Raw genomic sequence first — 20,644 nt, forward strand, 5'->3', positions numbered from 1 at the left:
ATACCATAATTCAGCCTTTGAAAGAGCTTTGCGTTACAAACGTAAAACAGAGACTGACATCGCAAAAGAAAAAAATTGCTATACCAGATGCAAACTCAATCGCAAAAGAACAAATTGCTATACCAGATGCAAAGGAACGAAAAACAGAAGCAGTTCTCCAGATATAGGGTGATAAAACAGCTTAAAAGCATACGTTAAATATTCTACATCTAACAAAAACTTAATTCTACGCAACATAACATAAAAAATATTCACCCGTTTTATTAAATAATAAGCTACTCATGCCCACTAAGATGCATGCCGTGAAGAGCTTCAAGATACAAATCCTCGTCCGTTGAGCAGTTAAAAAGGGAATTCCATTCTTCATCAATATCTCCCCTGCTTAACCTCTTAACTGGTTAGAACTCGCAATCAAAACTTCTGCCAAAAAGAAAAAGAAATAAATAGATGTTCAACCACCATATTTGAGTCCTTTCAGGAAAAAAAAACGAATTTTCAGCAAACCAATCACCAATTTTCATTGCTCACCATAAACTGAAAGGAGAAAACAGTAGAAAGAGAAAATAAAATGGCCAAAGGGAAACAGAATCCATATGTTTCAGATCAGTAATGTGTTATTTTTTCCTTTGGTGTTTCTACGTGCAGTATCAAAGCTTTCATTCATAATAATGTGGCACCTATTGCTCAAAGTCACCAGGGTCATGGGGTTGTGGATTAAGAGCCATCAGTATCCAGAGTCCTAGTACAATGGAGCAGTATTACTTGAACAAAGTGCGAAAGACTTACATGCAGCGGGTCTCACCATGGCTACATCAGCAGGATATGAGTCAAAATGGAGAACCCACTAGCCATTTTAATGTGTCTCAGAAAAAATTACTTTCATATCATGAAAACTGTCCCAGTCCATAAAGGAGTCCTATATGGATATATCATATAACATGATTCCTTTTTAATCAAAGCCATTTTAAGTTTCCTTATTTTGGGTTCCTTAAATTCTATTTCGATTTACATACCACAAGAAAAAAAAAACAAAAAATGACCAGTGTACGGCAAAAATGACACGTTTTCTGAAATGCTTTGAAACTTTTCAAATCCGTCTGCTGTCCAAAATCGTAAATACTATTATTTTTAGGACCATTTTAGCCTTCGCACCTATCGTTTCCAGTGCAAATTTCCTTTATATGCGAATTTTCTCCATCTCCATCAGAAACACCTTAGCCGCACATATTTTATGCGAGGTAATTCAACTATTTGAGAGGTTTCTCGGTTCGGTTTAAATTTTTTTTTGCAGTTTTTTATGCACATTCCTAAAATTTTCATGCGATGTAACTCAAGTATTTAATATATTTGCTATGTTTCTTGGTTTGAGTTTAAAAGAAATTTTGCAGATATTTTATGCGAATTTAAAAATCTATTATGTGATGTAACTCAGGTATTTGCGATATTTGCTATGTTTTTTGGTTCGAGTTTGAAAGAAATTTCACAGATTTTTATGCGAATTTAAGATTTTTTTATAAGTAATTTAGGTATTTGCAATGTTTGGAGGTTCGAGTTTAAAAAAAGTTCGCTCGCACTTATTTTATGCGAATTTCGTAAATTTTTTATACGAAGTAACTCAAGTATTTGCAAGGTTTGTAGGGAAGAGTTTGTAGCGCATTCTTTTTTGCCAAAAGGGAATGGCTTAGGTTTTTCCCTTTAAGTTATCTCGCATAAAAAATATAATAATGTCGCATAAAACATCAACAAATTTGTTTTTTTAACTCGAACCGGGAAACCTCGCAAATACTTGAGTTAGCCTTGCATAAACAATTTACGAAATTCACATAAAATAAGCGTGAGAACTTTCTTTTAAACTCAAACCTCCAAACCTTGCAAATAGTTGAGTTACCTCTCATAAAATTTTTACTAAATTCACATAAAATATGTGCGAGCGAACTTTTTTTAAAACTCGATCCTTCAAATCTCGCACATATTTGCGAGGAAACTTAAGGAAAGAAACTCAAGTCATTTCCTTTTGACAAGAAAGAACGCGCTACAAATTCTTCCCTACAAATCTCGCAAATACTTAAGTTACCTAGCATAAAAAATTTATGAAATTCGCATAAAATAAGTGCGAGCGAACTTTCTTTTAAACTCGAACCTCCAAACATCGCAAATATCTGAGTTACTTCGCACAAAAAAATCTTAAATTCGCATAAAAAATCTGCAAAATTTATTTTAAACTCGAACCGAGAAACATATCAAATATCACAAATACCTGAGTTGCTTCACATAAAAAATTTAGAAATGTGCATAAAAAAGCTGCAAAAATTTCTTTTAAACTCGAACCGAGAAATCTCGTAAATAGTTGAGTTACCGCATAAAAAATTTACTAAATTTGCATAAAATATGTGCGGCAAAGGCGTTTCCAGTGGAGACAAAGAAAATTCGCATACGGAGAAAATTTGCACAGAAAACAATAGGTGTGAAGGCTAAAATAGTCCTAAAAATAGCAGTATTTACGATTTTGGACAGCAAGCATATTTGAAAAGTTTCAAGGCATTTCAATAAATGTGTCATTTTTGCCGTACACTACGGTCATTTTTCAAAAAAAAAAAGGAATGCACAAGTACATAAACAAGCCTTCTGTTGAGAAAAATAGCATACATAATGTTTCTAGAATGAATTCAAGAAAAAAAATTCAAAGGCAGCATTGGCAGTTAAAAAAATTATAAATATAGATCCCATGTAAACAAGAAAAGATCTAAAAAAAGTGAAAAGCAGCTGTCATCCATTTTCACAGAGTCATTTCATGAGCAGGAAGGGGAGGCATAAGTGCAGTTCTTTTAATCAAACATTTCATTATACAAAGTGAATGAAAAGATATCCAAATCAAAATCATAGTGATGGATGGATCTATCTTTCTATTCATATAGAAACCTCTTCTTTGCCACCACATAAATGAATTGTAAAAACATATTAAGGATCATGTACATGAAAAAAGAAAAACAGATTAGGTCTCGTGGGGCAAGAAAGAGCTAGTAAATGAATTTTAGCCCCGCATGTTACCAAAGACATAAGAAAATTACCTATATCATAGCTCATCTTTTACTGAAACATCATCTTTTACCGATTCAGGTTGTGCGATTGTATCCCTGTTCTTCTGAACAAAATCAATGATGTCCTCTTTTGATCTATCCCCTTCATATTGCACCAGCTTGCCACTTGCAGATGAAAAATATAATGTAGGGTAGCCTTTAACATCAAAGATACTGCTAGGATAATCGTTTGCAGTTGCATCCTAGAAAAAGAAGCAAGTCAGCTATAAGGTGTTTGGGAAATTCTTAAAACAAAAAGGGAAAAAGGACTTGTTACTGTTGAGAGGAACAAAAAACTTACTATCTTTGCAATTACTACATCTGCATCACTTTCAAAAGACACAGCTACTTCATCCAAAATTGGAGCTAGTTTTTTGCAGTGTCCGCACCATGGTGCATAGAACTCAAGTAATACTACGAACAAACAAAACAAAATGTGGTCAAGTAACAAATTTCAAAACAATTTTAATTAAATTTGAAACTAAAAGAATAAAATGATATCAGAATACAAGAATGACAGTAGGCCCTGCTAAACAAAAATCTGACAAGACTACATACATGCATGCTTTCTAATACTCTTATAACAAATAACCTAGTTTGCAAGGATAAGTCTCGGCACATTCTGTAGCTTTGATGTACTTTCCTGAAGAGAGCTAACAGCACATTAAAATGTCTCTTTATTGATAAGAAAAAAGTGAGGTCACGGACCCATTTGATCATAGATATCACAAGCATGCTTATGCAGAATAATTAGTTCAAGTTTTCAACCTCTGTTTTCCCCACAAGGAATGTAAAAAGTAGCCTGGACAGACTCCTTATCACTGTAGTCAACACCCCATGTGAATGCAACCTAAAAGTGTAACATGTCAACAACAAAATTCCAAAGCAAAATGGGCTCTACTTAAAAGTCAATGCCTAATTCCAGTTATTTTCTAATGGTGAGTATCGATTGATCCAAATAGGACAGTAAAAGGATGTTTGTGTAGATCATAATTTGTCATCATGTCTTGGATTCAGCAACAAAAATGGATAGAAGGTCTTACACAAAAAAGACTACATCAAATATAATTGGACACAGCTAAAATTTTCAAGCAGAGGCAAAGCACTATTCATTTTCCCAAGAAATTGAGTCAGTATAAGCAACAGGAATGATCACAGAGCTGCTCATTCAATAGAATGAAACTGAAAGCCAAGCAGGAATGAATAACTTAATGAATCCATTTTCATAACATGCAAGCAAAAGATGTTGCACGATTCTTACCATTCTTTCCTGAGTTAAAAACCACATCATGAAGACTGTCTGCCACAACAACTTTAACAGGATCATTGTTGACTTCTGGAATAGGTTCAGACTTTCTGAATGGTGTCAAAAGACCTTCCTGCAGGCATAGGGGCACACACATGTACAAATGTAAGCTGGCCATAAATGCATGCATAAACAACATGAACCATATCAAGAAGTCAACCATCATTAGACCTCAAGTGGACTAGTAATTCTTACAAAGGTTATGCGATAAATATTAAGAAAAGTCAGCACATTAAATCAGATAAAATAGAGTCCAAACAACATAAATCCTAATGACAATGAGATAAGCAGATGAACAATTACCAACCTTGTAGTCTTTTAACCAAGAAGCAATATCATCTGGTTCTACTTTGGCCTTGAGAAACTTAACACCATCCACATTTTGTATGATGATAAGTGGAACTTGTTCTTCTTTAAGACCAAAGTACTGTTTGAAGAAAAGTATCACTATGTGTTCTACGCAGGAAAAAAGCCACAGCATAGAAATAGAGTGTAGAAATGTGTATAATCTCAGAGAAACATGATAAGAATGATAACCACCTGAAAAGCCCCTTGACTAGCCTCAACATCACCATGCAAGAAGTTCACACCTTTTCTTTTGTACTCCTCAGCAGTAGCATGATATTTAGACTTGAAACTCTCAAAATTTTGACTACTGAAATTCATAAAGAGCATAGCCTGCGAATTCCAAAAGCCAGACATGTAGCAGATAATCAATTTCATATGTTCTAAAACAAATCATCCACAGAAGGTTAAGCAGCAACATCCAACTGAAAAAGGAAATATCAGCCAAAAAACCTAATGCCAACATGCAGAACAATCACTTAACCAAATGGAAAAGTTGATAATTATGTGGATAAAAAGTGTATCACAAACAAATACATAATAGTTGCAGTTGAACATCTTTCAGATAATTTCAGAGTTATTCTTTGGAAATAGCCCAATTCATACAGATTCGCCTGTCATCACTGTCATATGAAGAATTTGCAAACGCAGAATAAAAAGTTTCATATTGTTGAGCCAAAATCTTAACCATTAATCAATGAAATAAGAAATGGACATGCCACTTAAGCAGGACTTAACAACTGGACAAGCCTGAGAAGAACATCCATTTGGCTAAGATTCCTTGACTAGTGACATGGATGGAAACCAACCTAAGGTGAATAACAATAATATTCCGATGGACTATTTTAGTCAGCATTGTTAGCATGTGAATGATCACAGACAGCAGTGGCTGAAATACTGAATTAATGATTAACACATGAACATATGTATGGATATATGTTTTCAGCTGTTTCCCCATCCATCAATCTGTTAAGACAAAGCTTAATATTTCAAGGCAATTAATCACCAAACTATGAACCATGAATGCAGTTGTTGAAAACATTGCTTTAATAATTAATACAAGATAATATGTTATGAATATACTTTCAGCTGTTACCCTATTCATCAACCTATTGAGATAAAGTTGAAGATTTCAAGGAGTCAAATCACCATATTATGAACCAATGTTGTATGTATCATACGATACATATCATTGCTACAAGAAGTATCCATGCGATATGCATTTGTATCGCGATACGAATGTGTATCGTATCTATATCGTACATATCGTACAATACATGACCATATGGGTGTGTATCGTACGATACAGTATTGGCGCACTTTAAAAAAAGTCGGTATCATCTTTTTGCCTTTTTGGGTTTTAAAGAACTCTTGAAGGCCGACTCCCTCATTTGTGTATAAGCCATTAGAAAGATATTCGCGTACCATAGGTCTTGTGAGAGTCTGATCCGTGAGCAAGAGAGAGGGCTTTTGCAGTTTGTTCAAGTAAGAGTGCATTTTCACCATTTTTTCACTAAAGTGGGTTAAGGTAAAAAAAAAACTCATATTTTTTGTTTTTACTGAGTTTTTTTGGGTGAAATGACATCAAATAATCCGGCATGACAATGGGGCACTCGAGTAATGAGTGAAAACTAATTGAAAATTGAGTGCAACTATTGTCATACTATTTTTTCAGGTGGTATCTCTCGGTTGAAGCATCATTTAGCGGAGACACATCTAAATGCTACCACCTTCATGTTAAGGGATTTCTCAGTTGCCGTGAAATGACAATGTCAGCAATTACTATTTGATCTGCAAAAAAAACAAACAAGTAAAAGAGATGGTTGAGGCAGAAATGAAGTATGTAAAGCCCTTGGAGAACAAAGATGAGCTCCCTACTTTTGATCCTACAACCTCAAGCATAGCATCAGAAGTATAAAGTTCTGCAGCGGACGGGAAAGGTGTGAATGATGCTAGTAATAGTATCGCGAGCACAAAAAACAAGAGGAGAAAAAGTAAGAGGGAGTTCTTCGAAAGGAGGTAGAGCTAGAGGCTCTATTAGGAGTTTTCTTCCCTCCTAAGACTGCCCCTGAGGCGCAACCCGACATTAGTACTGCTATGACTCTTAACATTTAGTTGAGTGGGCAAACATTGCAGTTGAGAGATGGTTCTTTTATGCATGCATTCCTTTCAATGTGGTAAATTCTTTTCATTTTTAGGCTATGGCAGATGTCATAATCAATATCAGACGGGGATATAAAATGCCTTCATATCATATTTTGAGAGAAAAAAAAAATAGATATTAATGTGAATGAACTGAAGGTATATTGTAATGAGATGAGATAGTCATAGAAAAAAATGAGGTGTAGCATCATGGTAGATGGGTGGACAGACAGAAAGTTAAGGACCATGATAAATTTTCTTGTATATTGCCCCAAAGAAACTATGTTTTTGAAGTCAATTGATCTGTCTAATACGCCGAAGAGAGCAGATGCATTAATCAGGGTTTTTGATCGGGTTATGAAAGATGTTTAACCTCAAAATATTGTTCAATTCATTACTAATGCAACAAATTATAAAACAGCAGATAAAGAATTGGCAAAAAATTATGAATCATTTTTTTGGACCTCGTGTGATGCCCAGTGCATAAACCTCATGCTTAAGGACATCGACAATATGGATGAGATAAAAGCGCACAGGTGAATGCTGACAAGTTACTAAATTTATTTAGAATCATGTATGGATTTTGAACTTAACGAGAAAGTATACTAGTGGTGCTGAGTTGATTCATAGTGCAGTTTTCGGATTTGCAACGAATTTTTTTACTGTGTAAAGTTTAGTAAAAAATAAAACTACACTAAAAAATGTTTTCAACAAATGAGTAGAATGCACAAAAAAAAAGTCAAGAGAAATTGTATTCATAAGTGAATTATAGGATTCATGAATGAAGTTGTTGAGAATCACTATACCTTTTCTGTAGGTACTTCAATTAGTTGACAATGAAGACATGCCAACTATAGGTTATCTCTATGAGGTCATGAATAAGGCAAAAAAGGTCATTAGAAATAATTTAAATGAGAAGAAAAAATTGTACATCCCTATATGAAACATCATTGATGAAAGGTGGATCAGGCAACTTCATCAACCTCTTCATGCTGCAACATATTATTTAAATATTACATTTAGATACTCCCCTACATTTAAAATGGATAGGGAAGTCAACAAGAAACTCTTGAATTGCATTGAAAGGTTGAACCCTAATTATGACATTCAAGATCAAATTCATAAGAAAATGAAGATTTATGACAATGCATTGTATGATATTGGGAGACTTGCAGCAATGCAAAACCATGCCATGATGCGTCTAGGTAATTTATTTTGTCTATTTTTATTTTAACTTTATATTGTTATTTAGTTATGATGTTTTGTATGATTGTAGCTATTATTGTCTTATTGATTTTTCATTTTCTTGTTTTTTCAAACATGTGAACCAAGTTTGAAAGTGATGTTCAAAACTTGAGAGCTTTTGTCATTTGCATTCTTAGTCAAACGTGTAGTGCACGTGAATGTGAGAGAAATTGGAATGTCCGTGAGCAAATACATACAAAACGAAAAAATAAATTGAAGCACAAAAGGCTCAATAACCTCATCTATGTTCGCTATAACTTACAGTTGAGGCAAAGGTATATAAATTTATAAAGTTTATTTGTCATTTTTATGTATTTATTTAAATTTTTTTATATCATACAAAACCCAACTAATTTTAATTTTTCATGTCATCTTTTTAGAAAAATAGAAAAGTTATCATCAAAGAGGTACAAAGAGCAATTTGACTTCATTAGTTTGAAATTTTTTTTATGTATTGGATACATGGGTTTTAAGAAGCATACATTCTGAATGAAGAAATTCAACAGATAAACATAGAAGGAGCTCAAGATGCAGATGATGAAGAGCCCACTACATTGGAGATGATGTGAATGTCGAAGAAGAAGAAGATAATAATGATGATGATTGATGGTGTATTTTAAAAAAACTTGGTTGTTTCATGTGTTATTTTAAAAAGCATGGTTATGATGCCTTATGCAGCTCATATATACATAAATACTTCATATGTGATTTTATGGTTGTATTTTGTGCAATCCATCATTGTTTCATGTGTTATGATTTTTTTAGCAATTTTCCTGATTTTTTTTTTATTTTTTGAAGATGGTTCCAACGTTGCTATGAACCATGGCGAGCATAAAAATAACAACAAATAGGCAAGACATGTCAAAAGTTGAGACATTGAAATCATGATAATGAAATATGAGAAAATGGAAAGGATCAATGAAACTTGCTGAATAAGAACATCATAAACAAAAGTACTCAAGATAAAATTAGAACTTTGAGCAACTGCTATATACTATGCTAAGTGTGTACCTTTCGGAGCTTTCTAAGTTTATAACATCAAATGCAAAAAGACTTCCCACTTCAGAAAAATGTAAAAGATATTTATCCATCAAAATTCAGTAAAAAATAAGAAACCAAGATAACAGAATTGCTCTAGCAAGGATACTCTGAAATGCTCAGACACAATGGATCAAGTCCTTAAGCACCATATCTTTTCTCTTCAGCTAATATCCAATAGGGAAATTTAAAAATGCTCAGCATAGGATCAGAAACAGCATCAAAGATTTTGTATACAACATATTCTCTTTGCTTACAGTTTATTATCTTATGTGAGACTACATAGTATACATGAATGAGACAATTCAATACCAACATACTATAGTTCAAACAATCAGATGATCTCATGCATGCATTCATGCACACTTATGGTATTACCACAGAATAAAAAATAGGATTAGTAAACAATATATTCAATTATTCACATTGCTTAGGTTTTATATGAGACAATTCAAAGTTAGCATATCACAGTTTAATCATTTTCAGAATTCAAGTGAAGGGCATTCATGTAGCATCACCACTGCCATAGATCCCCAATAGTTTCAAGGTGACCAGTGACCACTTAACCAGAACATAACTGATCTTTAAGTAGTTTCATACATGCTCATAAACTGCATGATATGATGTTATAAATAAGCAAACCAACAAAAATAAATGTGCAACTTCAAAAGAAACGGCGACAGCCAGAAATAAATGCAAGACGAAAATAGAGTGGGAAACAAATAACATCTTGAGATTTAACACAGGCCCCATTTACAAGCAGAATCTTTACCTTAGCATTATTGCTGTTAAAAAATTTTATGACATATGGATGGTTGCTTGGATCTTTATTGAAAACAGTTACTATAGGAACACTAGCTTCTTCAACAAACTTCTCCAATGCGTCAACATGGAAATCCTGCAGACAATTTTAGAATGTCTGGATTAGTAGCAAAGAAAAATGATCAGTATCTATGCCCTCTAAATTTGACAACAAAACAATTAAAATGAGCTTCAGAATTTGGAAGGGAAGAAAAATAATTAATATATGAGGGTCAAAAAGCAACCTGAAAATCAACAAAAAGCTCATCAAAAGGCTTGAACAACCTAACAGCAGGCACTTTCATGGCCGAATTCCCATGAGGAAGGAGTTTGGCATCCAATGAATGACCAAAATCATAGTCAGAGCGTAATTTCTCAGATAAGGCAGTGAAGTTTTCAAATTCCTCCCCAGAAAACTCTGAGAAGACACCAACCTGAATAAACGAGGATAAATCAGAATGGATTCAACAACTTAGGGACAATGACAAACTCAACGAACAAGCGAAAATGAGCACTTACAATGAAAATCTTCTTATCACCAATAAGGTTACCAGCATCCTCAACTGACTTTATTTCAACAGATGCAGGGCCAACTTGCTTCTTTAGATATTCCACTATACCATCAGCATCCCTTGGCCCCTTGTAATCTTGAACGCCTTCTCCTCCTTTTCTTAAGATTTTGAGGGTTGGAAAACCTTTCACCTCATATTTCTTAGCAATATCTTTATTTGCTTCATCATTGGCATCAACTTTAGCAAGAACGACTGGAGGGTCATGACTTTTTAGAATAGTTGCGGCCTTCTCATACTGAAATTCACACAACAATATAAAATGCATAACCACCTAAGATGAACCATCCTCCTTAAATTTCCAAAACATGAGAAACTGAAGAGAGGTGTAGTCTGGGCTCACTAAATTGGGAACAAGGAAGATTTATAAAGTTCCAGATTACCTCTGGTGCAAGATTCTTACAATGGCCACACCTGTTAGGAAAAATATCAGACATCAGATGCACCATTTAAAGAAAATAAATGCATTTTAATCCTACGCTTGGAGTAGCAGGAAAAAAAGAAAAAATATATATGAGCTGAATCAGCTTTTTTCTTTTTAACCCCGTCCAATCTCAAGCATGTTCACCACTTATGCGATCATCAACTACTTGGTGAGTCAATTTATTTGGAAAGTTATAAAGGTGATTATTTTTCTCAGGAAATCATAAAGAACTCAAGAACTCAAAGCGATGGAATTTTTGACAAAAAGGAAAAAGAAAAAGTTGATGTTTCACGAAATAAAACAAAAAGTAGAAAACCGATTTCAAGTAGATTTTTCTCACGACGACAGCACGGCATACAGAAAAATGCTGATATATTAAAAGATCACTATGGAATAGGCAAAGATCTTTTTATTAATCAAACGAATCTCTAAACATGTTCATATTTGTGACTATGGTCTCAAGTCTTATCATAAAAACCATATTTTCAGAATTTTATCGACCGAACTCAACAGAACCCGAAAAGGTTAAAAAACACTAAACTTTCAGCTACAGAATATCAACACTCAAACAGTTGAAGCCACACTTCCGAAGCATCAACACAAGCCAAGTAGTCAAATCACGAGATCCATCATCTGGACTGTCGCTCGAGACAATTTTCCGCAGATCAAACCAAAAGGCTTCAATTTTCCCGCAAATCAACTTCACCATTTTACACAACAAAAAACTTTTTTTCCACTTTAAGCTACAACTTCTCCATTTGATTCATTAATCAGAACTACAAATCTTTACTTAAAAAAAAAGCAAGATTTACACAACTGCAAAACCCGATCTTTACATTAAAAAGGAGAAGAAATCCAATGCAAAATTCATAGAACAACAAGGAAGAAAAGAAATAAAGAAAGAAAACTAGAAGCTAGGGTTTAAGGTTTTAGAATTTGAAGTAAGAACAGAGGATCTGAGGAGAATACGCAGAGATCGAAAAAAGAGAAGATCAGAGGGAGAGGGAAGAAGATCTGAAGATACCAAGGTGCGTAGAACTCGACGACGATGAAGTCGTGCTTCTTGACCGCCTCTGAGAAATTGGAGTGGCCGAGAGTCAGTACGGACTCCGCCGCCGGGGCGTCGGAGGGGACAGTCGCCTCTTCCTCTGCTGAGGCGAACGAGAAGGAGGCGACAATGAGGAAGACGAAGACGAAGAAGCTGCAAACCAAAACCCTAGCTCTCGCCATTGTTGCCACCCTCTCACTCTCTCTCTCTCTCTCTTATAAGCAGAGGAGGTGGATGTAGATTTCTTTTTTTTATCTTAATTAAAAAATTGTATCCTGGAACGAAATTAAGACGACGGGGGGTTCAGAGTCGTCCTTCCGTTGGAGTCATGGGGACTGAGTTGACCGAATTTTTTTCTGGAGTTGGATTTTTTTTCCCGGATTTTTCGTTGTCTCGAGTCCGAGTTTCCAAAAATGGATCGGTTCAATGTGCATAAGGGCTGACTCGGGGTAAGGCTCGATCAGATTTGGTCAAGGTCATCAGCGTGCTTTGACTCGGCGAGGTTTGTTGAGTCTTGTTCCTCCAATGGGAGACGTTGTGCTTGACCCCATAGTGGATCCCAACTCCCAATTCATTGATCATCTCTAGAAAATAAAAGTTGAAAAAAAGGGAAACCAAGTTGGTCCTAGCTTTGTCTTACTGGGCTTGAAACTAGGCCCACAATTCCAACCATCGAGGACCCAAGACCGGTGTAATGCATGGATACTCCCCAAGCTACGTTCAAGTCAAATGGTTTGAGCCGAAGCTCGGGTCGAAGCCCTCCTTTCTTTTTCATCTTCTTCTTTTTTACAATAGGCTAGGGGCAGGCCATGGGTCGGGCAGCCTAGTGGGCCAAGCCGACCTAGACCACCATAGGCCAGGTTTGGGTCAACGTTTCAGGCCTTGACCCATTAGCTATTGGGCCAAAACCTGACCTGATATATACATGGACTGGACCCGATCTACTAGGTAGTAGTTGGTTGCATAGTAATTGGATAACTATTATTATTTACCTAATTAGTTGCATTGATTGTATGAAAAACAAAAAGATAATTAGTTGGGTGCATTAATTTTTCATTTAATTCACTGCTTTTGGTATTATATGAATTGATTTATGAACTTCATTGATAAATAACCTACAAATGAGTTTGGGTCATGCTCAACCGACTCGCTGAACATTGGCTCATTGGGTCAATGAGTCGGGTCATGGTCTGCTCTTCAAACTCGAGCCCATTAAGTATCAAGCCAAAACCTAACCCATTAATAAATGGGTCAGCCAATCTTCTGGACGGGCCACAGATAAAACTCGATGAGTCGAGCTCTAAACGGGTTTAGGTCAGGTCGGGCCACACTTAAATCTCAATGAGCCGAGCTCTAAATGGGTTTAGGTTAGGCCGAGCCAACCCGGTGCCTACATCTATAATAGACAAGTCAAGTAGCACTCACCTCAGAGGTAGAGCAATGTTAAGTGAAGGATGAGCATGTGCCCACCCTGACCCACTAAAATCTTCCAAGTGAGTATGGGTCAGGGTCAACAGTGCTCACCTTGTCCCATAGAAGAGTAAGGCTAGTGCCCAACCTAATCGGGTTAGGTGAGCGGCACTGAGTCACGACCACAAAGTCGAGACACCCCTCCCCTTTTCGGCTTTTCCATGAAATCCCTCTCTCTCTCTAACCTTCTAAGGATCCGCCTACCTCGCGACCCCATTGCTAGGCAATCGAGACCCCTCTCTCTATATATATTATGTGGCTTAACCCTCCCCATGACCTGGGTTGTGGGCTTGCGCCCCTCTCTGCGGTTTCACATGCCCGCGAGGGCACGACCCCATAATTGGGCCCCTACTTAGCCACTCTACCTCTCTTTCTCTCTTGATTAGCTCTCGGCCTCTGCCCTCCCCATGACCACTACCTGTGGTGGTGGCCCCCCTTTTTATGGCTTCTCCCCTACCTGCCACCCCACACTTGGACCTCTTTGCCCTTTGCTCGCATTCCAACAAACCATAGGCCCACAACAACAAGGTGGCCTCCACCTGTCTCTTAACTTTATGAGTTTTTTTTGTAGCCCCTCCACCTTGATGGCATGACCCCACGATGACAAAGGTGCAACCATCAATCACACCTTGTTGTATTTTAAATCAACATTATATATGATCCACATGCTTGATTTTATTTCAATTAGTTTATGTATGAAAACTATAAATGATGTTCGCTAAAAATTGAGATTTTTATTTAGCATTTTTTTAAATATCATGAATATTTAATTAGGTTCCATTTTTTTAATGTTTTTTAATCACATTTAGAGTTTTGTTTTATTTTTAAATAAGATAAATATTTAATTTAGGTATTTTTGTATTTTTTAATTAACACTAAACATGATTATACATGCTTGAATAACATAAGTATATAATTGATGATGTAAGAATTAGGGTTTTGATTAACATTTAGGTTTAGGGCTCTTTTTGTTTATCTTTCTCAATTAGCATATAAGTTTTTAATGGGATATAGATTAATTAATTATTTTTGTATTTTTTAATCAATATTATACATGATCCACATGCTTGATTTTAGTTAAAAAAAATTATTGCTTTTGTTATTTTTTTGTTTTAATTAGTTTATGTATGAAAACTAAAATGATGTTTGTTATGATTGAGGTTTTCATTTAGTATTTTTTTTAAATAGTATGAATATTTTAATTAGGTTTTACAGTTTTTATATTTTTTTGAATAGCATTTATAGTTTTGTTTTAGTTTTAAATAAGATAAATGTTTAATTTAGGTATTCATTAAAGTAATTATTTGATATTTGTTAAAACATGTTAGTATATTTAGGTTTTTTATTATTTTATTATCTTTTGCTTGTTCAATTGGTGCATTTATTTATTGGCTTTATTATAAAGATAAATTGGTGAAAGACATAAAATTTACTAAATATGCTTTGTTTTTTTTTTAGTGGCTTGTACTTTTTTGAATTATTTATAAAATATTTATGATATCCTTTGTAGATTTTTTAGAAGATTAACTAATTAAATTGCTATTTATTTGCAAGATGTTTATGTTTCTTCGTCATGCATCTTGTAGAATGCATTTCAAGATCGAAGCTTGAGCTTAATCACACTACATTATTCACGGGAGGTACTTTTTTTTAATAAATAAATGTGTTTAAATAATATATGTTTGTATTTGAACTTTAAATGTTTGAAGGAATTTATGAACAAAAAATAAATTTTGAATTTTGAATGAATTGATGAACATGTTATGAAATTACATGTTTGAATGTTTGATGGGCAGGTTAAAATGTGTTTGGATGAATTTACATTTTTGTTTAAATATTAGAAGGAATATATGGTTGTGTTTGAACTTTGAATATTTGAAGAAATTTATGAGCATAGAATAAATTTATATTTTTGAATGAATTGAGGGGCAGATTATGAAGTTACATGTTTGAATGTCTTATGGGCATGTTAAAATGTGTTTGAATGAATTTATGTTTGTGTTTAAATGTTAGTAGAAAGAATTTATGCTTGTTTTTGAATTTTGAATGTTTGAAGGAATTTATGAGCAAATAATAAATTTATAATTTTGAATGAATTGATGAATATGTTATGAAGTTACATATTTGAATGTTTGATTAGTATGTTAAAATGTATTTAAATGAATTTATGAATGTTGGAAGCAAGACCCAAGTTAGAATGTGTTATATGGATGTTCTTAAACTGCTTACCTGAACTATGTTATCTAATTTATAATTGAAGACATTAGTTTAGTTATTCAGTAATTCATTTTTTTGTTAATAAGTGACTAGATGTAGTCGGACGAGTCACCGAGTTGACTCGCCCGAGTCACAAGTCACTAGTGGATGAGTCGAGTCTTGAGTCATTACGCATTTGTACCCACCCTCACTTAAATTTCTAGCTCCACCCCTAACTCAACCCCAAGGGGTTTGGCGCAATAGAGAGAGCCATGGCTATTAGGCGGGTAGTCAAAGTTTCATTCCCATGAGCCTCAACCCCTTGCATTAACGAGGGCAAGGGATAATCCCTTGTTCAGTCGAAGCTTGATGACTCTCTTAAGTGCAGGTGTGCTACGAGTTTACACCGTCAAGACAACAACCCTCAATGTAAGTACAATAAACTTAGTCGGTGTGACTAGATCTTTGATCCTAAGGATAGTTTTTCGCCCTTCATAAAAAAAAAGAGTCAGGTAGCACTCAAAAGTAAGGCCTTTCAAAATATGGCTAAGTCAAGTCATTGCTATTTAGGTATTGCAAGGCAAACAAAAAACATAAAAAAAAAAACTGACAGCAAATTGGACCCAACTCGGTGGTAAGACCCCTTGGGAGTTGGTTTCAACTTTGTTGGACCAACTAGGTTTGAACCTAATTAACCAATTAAGTAGGACACCTAGGGTTCCATGCCCCTCCTTGGTTAGGATCAATTGAATCCTAGATCCAAACCTGGACCCGTACTCAGTTCCCCTCTTAAAAACCCCATTCACGATTTTTGCCAAAACTCTCTTATTTTTTCTCCCTTTCTTCTTCCTCTTCCTCCCCGTGCCCTCTCTCACTCTCCCTCGTCTCTATTGACGCCGGTGGTGAGCCACCTCTATCTGCAACACTCTTCTTCTTGTTGCCGGTGTGTCAACCCTTCACCTGTCATGGAGCTGCCTCTCTCTCCTTCCGATTTACAGATGCATGGAGCCTCACTCCTTGTTGTGGAGCCTTAGAGGAAGGACCAACCAGGGTAGGCTGGCCCTTCCCCTCTTTCTTCTTCTCCTTTTTGTATCTTCTTCTTATTTCTTCTATTTTTTTGGTTTTGGGGTGTCCTCAAGGATGAGAATGAGTTGTTGTAACCTTGAGGTCGATTGGAGAGTTGTGGTTGAGCGTAAAGCGTATTTGAGCATTTTTGTGTGTTTTTGACTCTATACCTATCAGATTTTGCGTTTCAAGGTAGGTACTTGACCCTCTATTGTAATTAGCGGCATGTGTGTTATGTTATCAACCTGTATTAGCTCTTAAAATTTAAGTTTTTGTGTGTTTGGTATGTCCATGACCAGTGCATTTGATGAAAATTTTCTATAGTATATGTTTGTGCTATCCAAGTGATTTTATTTCGAAAGAAAAATGTTTTGTTTTGTCAAATTAAAGTTGTTGCACTTGTATGTGTTTTGATATCATGTGTGAGCCCCCGAATATAATGGCAATCGACACACTATAATTGTGTTGCAAGGGAAGAAAGGCCAAGAGAGCAGGAAGCCCAATACTGAATGATGAGCGCCATACAAACTCCAAAGGACCACAACAGACTTCCGGTGGCTGACCCAAGATGGGTCTCGCCTACCCTAGCCTAGCAAAGGCTCATCATTCAACAAATCGACTCGACTCACTTGAGTCACTAGCTACTACAGAGTTGGGTAAGCTAAGCTTCGCTTGGGCTTGGTTCAAACTCATCCAAGTGTATAAAAGAGCCAAAGCTTGAGCACAAGCCCATGCTTATTGTATATAAAAGGGCCAACTTGAAACTTGAGCACCCACCATTTGTTGTTGGATCTCACAATTGACAAATTGTATGGGAAAGATGAAGGGTTCTCAAGTGCAACAACACATAAAAAATATGCAATGTGATTGCACCTAATCCAACAACCTTTTTGCGTCTTGAAAGTGACAAATTTTGGGGGAACACATCATTTGATATGCCAACTCGCCAATTGCCTGTGATTTGACACCATGACCATCCATCATAGTGATCAAATGACAACAAAAGCCAATGACGATATCTTGGGGCTGTTTAAGAATAACATCAATAAGTGATTTTAATAAAAAAGGAGGTGGAGTTTCAACTAGTGCTTGCGCAAGCCAAAGCGTGGTGACTTCCTGGGGGCAAGGGGTAAGTTTTACGTTGCTAGGACAGTGACCATAAGTACGACAAGTAGAGCAAGCACGACTAGGTCTATGAACCTGGGGATGGTTTCTCTGAGTAAAAGTTAAAAAAAAATCGATGGTTGTATCATTTATTTTACTTCCTAGTATTAGTGACCTCGTAGGAACAAAGAACAATACACGTATTTCAGATATTTTAGTAAGTTTTAAACAAACCCAATAAATAAACCTTACTTTTGGATGACACCTAAAACTAGGTGAAAACTTGATTTTAGGTCTCAAACCAGATTTCACTCAAAACCCCTTATTTAATGGTTGTTGAAATGCCACTAAACTAGGTTTTGGGGAAATCTAGCTTGAGCAAAACTGAGTTTTAAATTCATTTTTGCAACCGGCAGGGACAACTCCTACCACCCTCCAACCTCTTCACCATGTGAATCCCATTCCCCTTTTCTTTATGCAGCCACCTGTCGAAAATGATGAAAATTTGTTTTGTCGCCTCCATTTTAAAATGCAAGATAATTCCGAAGAATGAGACTCGCCTGTCGGTACGAGGTTCAACCGTTCCTGGTACCATAACCAGGGGTAATTGAACCAAGGATCAACCATGTGCTTTGCTTTGCTCAACTTGTTTAAATCGATGTTCTATTTCCTAAATACACAAAGAATCATGCACGTGCTATAAAATTATGAAAAATGCAGATTAAAAACATAATGTATTCTTCAAATGTTGAAAAATACTTGGAAAAAAGACACCTTGAAAATCGTGAATGGCATTTGGAAAACATTTCTGAAGAAAGAAAAATCGATTTGTGAGAAATTTTGATGTTTTGAAAAAATCAATTTCTGAGATGAAATTGGAAAATATATCAGAAGGCATGGGCGCATGGCCCTATGAAAATCCTTCTATGATGCAGTCTAAGCTAGATGAATGGATGAATGCAATTTGCAAAATATTTTCTGAAGAATTTGAGAAAAATCTTTGAAAAAGAAATTTGTGTGCCTTATAGAATTTAGATGAAATAAATTCTTTATATATCCTTGACTATGGCCACGAACACATATTGAATATATCTCATTTGATTCTAAAAGGGGTAAATACTTTAGAAAAGTTTGGAAAGTATACTATGATTTCTGAAAATGCCTAAGAGTGTAGGTCATTTGTGGCTTAGAAAAAGATGAAAAATCTAGGTTTTGTTCGTATTCTTACTATGACCACATATACGAAACCCACCGAGTTTATCAACTCCTTAGAAGTTAATGCACATGTCATTCGTGTAGACCATGGTGGATTTGAATATGCATGAATCATCATTCATCACACATTAATATTATTGAAAAATACACTATATGCAATGCAACCCTATTCTAAGTAGAAAATTAAATTCTTATTTCAATGTTTTTATAATTTACATAAATAATAAATTGAAATAAAAAAATACAGACTTGAATATCCCTGCAAAACTAGCAAACTTGTTAGTGAAAATACGTTGACTTTTTTGGATTTTCCAACAATATCTAAAATTGAGAGATTTATCCAGATATAAGCCTTTTTCCATATTTTCCTGAGATAAACATAATAAAATATGATGCAAAATTGAATAAATAATAAAAATAAATAACTTTGAAATTCAGACTTTTGAGAAAAATGACCAAAATACCCTTAAAAACAATACTATGGCCTTGAAATGAGGGTTTTCAGAAAAAATATTTTTGTAAAACTTTTAATTTAGGAATCAAACAGATTTAAATCAACACCAAATCAGGTGTGGATCACCCTAGCATGATTATGAACATGATTAAACCCTAAAAATATAAAATATTTTATAAAAAATAGGAATATCATAAAAATATCAAATTTTGCCCGTGCTTCAGTGGAATCAGCACACCTCGGGCATCCTATTTTTATAATTTAATCGAATAATATATCAAATAAATTCTAAAATTTACAAAAATCAACATGGACACTTTTAATAAGCTTAAAATTAAAGTAGAATAAAAAAATAGATTTTTTTGGCATTATTTTAATATAAAAATTAAATAAAAATATAAAAATATGCAATTTTGCATGTAGGCATGTATGTGTCACAGTGTCAGACCCGAATCGGGTATCAAACTATAATGAAAAATAGTGAAATTTCATATGATGAAACTAGATAGATAAACAATTTTTTTTTTTACAAATTGGAAAAATCATCTCTGGTTAGGAAGATATCGTTTCGGCAATATACGTTTGATTCCGGCAAACACATAACGAGTTAAAATAAGTAGATCCAGTTTTGTGTGCAGAGAAATATAGCAAATAGTGTTAAAAATTTATATATTTTTTTTGCAAATGACATTAAATACATAGATGAAGATGCTCCTTTTTACAGATCATCAATCGAATCTCCGGTTAGGGAGATAAGATCTGCACAAGTGGATCTAGGGTTTAAACAAGGCATAATAGGCTCTGTAAAAAAGATTATGGTTTCTAACAGAGTAAAAATAGAAATCCATCAAAAAAAATCTGAAAATTTCACAGAATATACTAGACATCATAAAAAAATCTACTAATTTTTACAAATTGTCAATCTGATCTCCGATGAGGGAGATATTGTTCTGATAAGTCGTATATATTTCTGTACAATATTTTCACGGTACAGAAACTAAGTTTCGGTTTTTGATTTTTTTAGCAAAATTATAGAATCCGAAATACTCCAAATTTTTCATAGGAGGTCATTGATACATGTATGGATCTATCCTAAAAAATTCATATTTTTTTGACAAAAAAACAAATATGAAATAATGTCGTTT

The 20,644-nt window shown here is 34.8% G+C and overlaps 1 protein-coding gene across 2 annotated transcripts; it reads right to left on the reverse strand.

Moving 5' to 3' along the window:
• Positions 1-98: 98 nt before the first annotated feature.
• Positions 99-12,198, reverse strand: LOC149848273 (protein disulfide-isomerase-like). 2 transcript variants are annotated; one of them, XM_090010923.1, is made up of 11 exons: positions 11,972-12,198; positions 10,907-10,937; positions 10,474-10,761; positions 10,200-10,388; positions 9,926-10,051; positions 4,924-5,061; positions 4,691-4,810; positions 4,339-4,456; positions 3,379-3,491; positions 3,069-3,280; positions 99-420 (listed from the first exon to the last, which is right to left on the reverse strand). In XM_090010923.1, exons 1-10 carry the CDS (start codon positions 12,175-12,177, stop codon positions 3,074-3,076), a joined length of 1,536 nt encoding a protein of 511 aa, XP_089867049.1. In that variant the 5' UTR covers positions 12,178-12,198; the 3' UTR covers positions 99-420; positions 3,069-3,073. The 2 variants fall into 2 exon arrangements, with proteins under 2 accessions (XP_089867049.1, XP_089867040.1); XM_090010914.1 differs by having other exon boundaries at positions 99-417; positions 11,972-12,196.
• Between the last annotated feature and the right edge of the window lie 8,446 nt (positions 12,199-20,644).

The sequence above is a fragment of the Nuphar pumila genome, chromosome 1, assembly GCF_984573655.1.
Source record: "Nuphar pumila chromosome 1, dmNupPumi1.hap1.1, whole genome shotgun sequence".
Lineage (NCBI taxonomy): Eukaryota > Viridiplantae > Streptophyta > Magnoliopsida > Nymphaeales > Nymphaeaceae > Nuphar > Nuphar pumila.